The following is a 7,945-nucleotide window of genomic DNA, read 5'->3' on the forward strand; positions in this document are numbered from 1 at the left end:
AAAATATTATCTCATCCTCATCTGATTCCTCTCCATCTTCCTTACACACTATCTCTTCAATTAACTCACAATTCTTTATCTTCATTCTTTTGAGTTGACCCAAACATTTCGCTGTTGAGGATGTCAACAAATATGATAAGCTATTGCAATGTTCTACTTTCAAACATCTCAGATTGGAGAAAGACACTGTGCATGCTACCAAGTTTTCTAAACTCGAACAATTAATGACTTCAAAGGTTTCTATATTTCCGACAAAGGAATGAGTCCAAGAGTTATCTAACCCAATGGAAACCAGCTTTCCAAGAGACTCCAACCGTAATACTTTCAGTTGTTGTAACACATTATCANGACTTTCACGACAGAACATCTCCTTGAAAGAACCATCACACACCACAAGTTTCTCTATATTCGAAACCTTTTTTAGAATTTCATATTCAAATACATCCGAANCAAAGCCGAGAGTAAGAGCTTTTAAACTGTCTAAGAGGTTTCTCTCGAGTTCTCCTCGCAAAATTATCTTCATTCCATTTTTTCCTATTGACATGCACTGTAACAACAAAGAAAAAAACAAACAAAAGTAGGTTATGGTAACTAGAGATCCATCTCCTTTTTTGTATACAATGACATAAATAAAGTATAAGGTATTGAAGAAAAGGAGAAGAGAGAAAACNATAATCTGCATTATTACACTATGATGAAAAGTAATATAAAAGAGAATAAGAGATACACTATATTTGTAGAACTAAAGAATGACAAAAAGCATTAGAGATACTTATTTACTTAAGGAAAATGATTGTTTGATACACCTAAATTTTTTACGTTCATTTGACACTACTCTTATTTACTTTTATTCTTTTTCTTCTTGAAAAAATACAAAACTTTACAATTTTATGATCATTTTACTCTTGTANTGTGTCAAATAAATGTAAAAGTGTATGATGATACCATAACTCTTTACCTAACATGCCGACAGATCCCTGATAAGTCATAGTTGGTGACAAATTAACCACATATGACATTGTACGTGAAAATTTGTTAAACTCTTCAACTAGTTCGGCTTTGTTTTCAGTAAAGATAAGTCATTACACATAGGGCAACAAACAACATACCTCCTTTGTGCTTCTTTAGGAATAGAGCATGTTCGTACATACACTACTCATAACCATTTTTCTTTAAATAGTCTCTCATTCCAGGCTCAAGGAGTCTGTTTCAAACCATACCACGCCTTCTTTAGCTTCAACATTTTCTTCTGTTCACCTCTTATCATGTAACCAAGAGGTTGCTCTACAAAGACCTCATCTTCCAGAACTCCATTTAGAAATGAAACTTCATTGTCCATTTGTTGTATCTTCCATCCTCGTTATGCTTCTAGGGAGAATAATAGCTGAATTGTCTCCGTCCTCATTAGTAGAGCAAAAACTTCATCCTAGTTAATCTCCTTCTGTTGTTTGTAGCCCTTTACCATGACTCAGGCTTTATAATGCTCCACCTCTCCATCTACATTGATTTTCTCTTTATATACCCATTTCACACCAATTATATGAGCTCCCATGGATAAATCTATCAACTCTTATGTTTCATTCTTTTCAATTGAGACGATATCCTCATCCATTGTTTTCTTCCATCTTTCATCAAGTACGACCTCTTCAAATTTGACATCTTCTGCACTTGCCAACACATACACTACATGTACTTCACTAATGGAATTATAAATGTCTTGCAAACTTTGAGTCTTGGGTTGCCCAAGTTCATCTTCTTCATCAAAATACCCATTTATCCCCTCAATTATGGTTTTCGTGTTGGGGTGTCACATCGTCTAGTTTGGAACTTAGGTACATGTTCTGCATATAGACTGCATACTAAACTTCCTCTATCTAGAATTTCTCTGGCATGCTTCGAACCATGTCAAGAATGGCCTAATTCTTCCTTTAGTCATGTTGCTATGTTGTGGTGAGTACATAGTTGTCAAAAACATTCTTATACCACACTTTTCATAATACTTCATGAATATTGCTGATGTGAATTCATCTCCTCTATCAAGCCTGACTATCTTTAGTTAGTTGTCGGTCTTTTGCTCCACCAATAACTTAAACTTCTTGAACACCTCAAACGCTTTTGATTTCTTTTGTAAGAAATATATGCACACTTTTCGAGAGAAATCATCTATGAATGAAATAAAAAACTTCTTACCAATGAATGAACCAAGAGAAACCGGTTCACACAGATCGATGTGTACCTGATGGCAATCTCCTAGCTAGGTTGGGCCAAAACTAGAAGAAAAGCCATGGAAGTGGTCATGGATGGGAGATTTACGGAACAATGGGGGAAGGTGAGCTAAGTGTCTCATGGTTTTCTTGCTACTATGGATGATGGAGGTGGTGTTTGTGATGCTCGGAGAGAGGTTGAACCAACTCTTGGGGGAATGCAACTAGAGGAGGCCACTTGGGTTGCTTTAGCCTAGGGTGACCTAATAAGAGTAGTATGACACAAAATTGGCAACATAACAATACCCTAAATCAAAGGTGAATACAAGAGTAAGAGACACCTCTATTTATAGGCTAAGGATATCTCTTAATTTGTAGAAACTAGACCTAAAAGACCCACNTTGGCTAACTTGGAGAGCAAGGAGAAAATCCTCTCCATTAGAAGAATGACAAGTGACATGTAGCCAGTACTTANGAAGAATCCTCTCCATTCCTAAAGTGACATGTGACCACTAACTAGGAGGAAAACTCTTTAAAGGGAGGAGGACACATGACATGGATAATCCACCCCTCCTTGTCCACCAAGTTAGAGAAAACTTTGACCCCTTGGTCAACACATGGTCTAGAGGACATTCTGCTTGGGTCAATATTGGGCCTTGGTCCTTTGTTGATTTAACTATTCAAAAGCCCTATATTACTTGATCTAAAATACAAGGCCCAAAATAAATCCTACACTACTAGGCCCACAATACAAAGTCCAATTATATCCTAGATTACATGACAACAACTACAAGGCCCAAAATTATTCTTACTCTACTAGAAGTTTCATAATGGCTTAAGATGACCCAAGAGATAGAGTGTAGGCCATCTTCCACAGATGATTTCAACTCTTTCTTTGAATGTGCATGACCAATGTGGGGTATACCAGACTTAGTTATTCTTCTGCCTTATACCTAGCCACCTTTGAAAAACTAGTCCTCAGATGTTTTTTGAGTACACACTCTTCACAAAATTTCTTCTCAAATTTTACATCGAGTAGTCCAAGTACTAGCACTTTCATTGATAGCTCGGCCAAGCTTCCAAAACTGAGGTGTCCAAACCAGAAGTGCTACATCATGGACTCATCTTTAAAGTCCAGCTTCAAGCACCACTTCTGTAAGATGTTCAACTCCTTCTACATCCGGTTTTTCTATATTTATACTCGGGCTACAAGATGACCATTCTTGTGTTTAAGGTATAGTACTTGATCATTTATTACAGCCGAGATGCCTTTCTCCCTCATCTGACCCATGCTTAGAATATTTCTCTTTAGCTCAACAACATAGTAATCATTCTTGATTTCTCTATCATGTCAATCCTTCTACATTTGTCGGCTTGTTTTATGCCCTTTTACAGCCTACTCGGAATCATCTCGAAATGACACGAAACCGATCGTCACTTTAGCGAGTTCACTGAAGAAACTTTCATCTACACACATGTGATTGCTTTTTCTAGTGTCTAGATACCAGACTGAGTTGGTCGAACTCTCCTCAGCCTTTAATTTCAAGCATAACCCAACTTTTAAGCTCTTCAAAGCCAATGTTAGGCTCTCCTTTTTCATGGTCGAGATCTTTTTGCACTTTGTCAGGCTCTCCAGTTACGTTGACATGCTCTCTTCATGCATTGTCAGGCTCTTAGACAAATCTGCATCAAGCAGCTCAACCTTACCTAACCTAAGATTACCACACTCGACCTAAGCTTACCACAACTCGGCCTAGGTCTCCACAGCTCATCCTATGCCCTTCACAGCTCAGCCTATCCTATCCATAGCTTAGCCTATGCTCTCTACAACCCAACAACACGTCGTCTGGGCTCCTTGTCATCAATATGATTCCTATCACCTTGTTGCCTTCCACTATGAGAAGATTTTTCTCTCTTTTCAGCTTCACAAAACTTAGTTATGAGTTGAAAATGAGACTTATTATTATTCTCAATCATCAAAAAATACATTCTCAAACCTTCTATTGTAATAATCTAGTTCTCCTAAAATGGGAAATAGGGAAACTAGGAAACCTAGGAAAAAATAAAATAAAATAAAATATTATGTATCTATTTCCTCTAATTAGGAAGATTCTAAAGATATTATCTCAAATTACAACACTCCCCCTCAAGTTGGTAAATGAATATCAATCATTCCCAACTTGCCTACAAGATCTTGAAATCTACCCGGAGGAAGCCCTTTTGTGAAAATATCTACTATTTGAAGTTTTGTAGTAAACATGAGTTGTAATCACAAAGCCTCTGTCAAGATTATCTTTGATGAAATGTCTGTCAATTTCAATGTGTTTGGTTCTGTCATGCTGTACTGGATTATGGGCTATGCTCATAGCAGACTTATTGTCATAGTGTAGTTGCACCAGGTGCTCCACTTTGACTTTAAGATCATCCAAGATGATTTTCATCCAGAGTCCTTCACANATTCCTTGAGCAAGGGCTCGAAATTCAGCTTCTGCACTAGAATGGAATACACTATCTTGCTTTTTGCTTCTCCATGTTACCAAACTATCTCCAAGAAATACACAATACCTAGAAGTAGATTTTCTGTCAGTAATAGAACCTGCATAGTCAGCATCGTATATATCTTCATATTCAATTTGTCTTCCCTTTTGAATAATAGCCCCTTTCCTGGACTTGACTTCAAGTATTGGAGAATTTTGTCAACTGCTTGCATGTGTCTCTCTCTTGGATCATGCATAAATTGGCTCACTACACTAACTGCATAAGCAATGTCTGGTCTTGTGTGTGATAGATAAATCAATTTTCCCACCAATCTCTGATATTGGGCCTTTTCTACAAGAGCACTTTCTTCACTTCCAATTCTGTGATTTTGTTCTATAGGAACANTTGAGGTTCTACATCCCAACTTTCCTGTTTCTTTGAGGAGATCAAGTACATATTTCCTTTGGGAGATGAAAATTCCGTTCTCGGAGTGGGCAACCTCTATTCCTAGAAAATATTTGAGTTTTCCTAGGTCTTTTATTTCAAATTGAGCTGCCAATTTTTCTTTTAATGCCAATTTTTTTGTTTCATAATCTCCTACAATAATCATATCATCCACATAGACAAGCAATAGAGTGAGTTTACCTGCAGAAGAGTGCTTTATGAATAGAGTATGATCTCCTTGGCTTTGTCTGTATCCCAAGGAAACCATTGCTTTTGTAAATCTTTCAAATCTCCTTGGCTCTAGGGGATTGCTTAAGACCATACAATGTTTTCTTTAGGAGACATACGTTGTTTCTTTCATTTTTCACTTCAAAACCTGGGGGAATCTCCATGTACACTTCCTCATCTAGATCTCCATGAAGAAAGGCATTCTTCACATTCAGCTGGTGTAAGTCTCATCCAAAATGAGCAGCCAAAGCGAGAATAACTCGAACTGTATTCATCTTTGCCACTTGGGCAAATGTCTCCTCATAATCAATCTCATATGTTTGGGTATATCCTTTTGCCACCAATTTAGCTTTATATCTTTCTATTGTCCCATCTGCCTTATGCTTCTTGTCTCTTGGCTTATCAACAATCTCCCAAGTTGAATTTCTTTCTAATGCATTCATCTCTTCTTTCATGGCTTGATTCCAATGTTCAAGTTTCATAGCCTCCTAGATTGAGGTAGGAATTTTTGTGGCATCAATGGCAGCAATAAAACTTTTGTGCTTATCAGAGAGATTGTTAGTGCAAACATACTAAGAAATAGGATATTTAGCACGTGATTTGTTCTTGATGTGGCAATCCATGACTCTTGAGATAAGGAAAAATTATATGTTTCATTCTTCTACAAAAGAAATATGGGATGATTTACAGAGTACTTTTTCTTTAAAAAAAGGATCTTACTGCTACCTATGACATCAAGAACAGGATATTTAATACAAAACATGGCTCTCTTTCTATATCAGAATATCACAGGATCCTGAATGGTCTTTGGATGGATCTCGATCAGATCCAAATAATAATGATGTGTAAAACAGATGTTGCCGCTCTTGCTGAATTCATTGAAGGGGAAAAAATCTTTAAATTTCTCCAGGGCCTTAATCATGAGTACGACCCAATCCGGGTTCAAATTTTTGAAAGAGAAAAATTACCACCCCTGTCAGAAGTTTTTTTATGGTAAGAGGATAAGAAACTCGGAGATCTATCATGCTTCATGGAGGGATTTCCAACACAGGCTCTGCCCTGACAATCAGAAAGGGAGTCCACAAGGGAACAAATGCTGGGGGAAAAACGTTTGAAAGAGGTACACGTGGGGACTGTTGTTCATACTGTAAAAGATTTGGACATACCAAGGAAATATGCTTCAAACTCCATGGAACAAAGAATGTTCTCGAGCGCATGGGAAACAAAAAAGGGCTACTAAAAAATGGGTAAATCCTCAGTAATACTTACCTCCTCCTCATTGATATCTTCAGGGATCCTCACCTCCGATCAGACAATTTTTCTTGCTCTAGAGTCGAAGTGGGTTGTTCTCTTCTTTCATATTTTTTGCCAAAAAATATGTCTTCCTCTTCTTCCTCACTGTGGACTATGGTAGCTTCATTGCTCAGGTCTTGGGCATCTTGCAAAGACAAACATGGTAATGACAAGGAGAGTTCATCCACTTCAAGTGCTTTCTCCNCNTNAAGTGGTGGACTGACATAAAAGGATTTTGTTTCATGAAAGGTGACATCCATGGTGATAAAGACGCGACGACTTTGAGGATGATAACATTTGTACCCTATTTTAGTAGGATACCCAATAAAGACACATTTAAGAGCTATGGGATCTAATTTACCACGGTTAGGAAGATGAGAGTGAACAAAAACAACACATCCAAGTCATAATTAATGAATCTTTGTTGTCCCAAATTGAAAAATGTTTATCGTCTGGTGCTAGCCCTCCTCCATGTATGTGATCAAGGTTTGAATGACCCTTGAGAATCCTTGAAATAAATTGGCTCCATTGTAAGTAATTCTGACCATCCAACCACGAGGTACTTCCTATATTTGGTAGGTCATTGTATACCCAAAGGAATACTTTTTTCTTCAGACATCCCGTACCCAAGAAAAAAGGGGCAAAAACTTGAAACTCATATCTACTCAAATAAAGGCCAAACGGGTCGTCACCAACCCTGGGAACAGAATCAAGAGGCTGCGGTGACTCTTCTGTGGCAGAGACGGCAAGTGGGTTTGATCGAGAAAAAAGGATCAAAACGTAAAAGTCAGATCTGCTCAAATACAACCTAAACGAGTCGTCACCGACCTTAGGAATGGACTCAGGAGGCTCCGACGACCCTATCTGTGGCGGCGACGGCAAGTGGATCTCGTTGGAGGTGGGCGCATGGGCTACACGCGCCGGCGACGGTGGCGACGCGTGGAGGCTCCGTTCACGGAGCGACTTCTGGCTTTGTGATCGCAGTGTTGGGCGCACCTTTCTGCCCTATCAACGACCTCAACCGGTGACGGCGGCAACGGCGGTGGTCGGACAGCGGCGGCAGTGCGGCTTGTTGCAGCGGAATCTAGCCCCTAAAATCAGGAGCTCTGACACCAAGTTGAAAATGAGACTTATTATTATTCTCAATCATCAAAAAATACATTCTCAAACGTTCTATTTGTAATAATCTAGTTCTCTTAAAAAGGGAAATAGGGAAACTAGGAAACCTAGGNAAAAATAAAATAAAATAAAATATTATGTATCTATTTCCTCTAATTAGGAAGATTCTAAAGATATTA

The 7,945-nt window shown here is 38.3% G+C and overlaps 1 protein-coding gene across 1 annotated transcript in view; it reads right to left on the reverse strand.

Annotated features, from left to right (window-relative positions):
• LOC106773135 overlaps positions 1-1,339 on the reverse strand; it is a 14,139-nt gene extending 12,800 nt beyond the window's left edge. The window contains exons 1-2 of the mRNA XM_022786312.1: positions 1,295-1,339; positions 293-547 (exon numbers count right to left, since the gene is read on the reverse strand). Of these exons, the coding sequence (XP_022642033.1) occupies positions 293-547; positions 1,295-1,339 (300 nt within the window). The remainder of the gene's footprint in view (positions 1-292; positions 548-1,294) is intronic.
• Between the last annotated feature and the right edge of the window lie 6,606 nt (positions 1,340-7,945).

This window comes from Vigna radiata, chromosome 9 (assembly GCF_000741045.1).
Source record: "Vigna radiata var. radiata cultivar VC1973A chromosome 9, Vradiata_ver6, whole genome shotgun sequence".
Classification (NCBI taxonomy): Eukaryota; Viridiplantae; Streptophyta; class Magnoliopsida; order Fabales; family Fabaceae; genus Vigna; species Vigna radiata.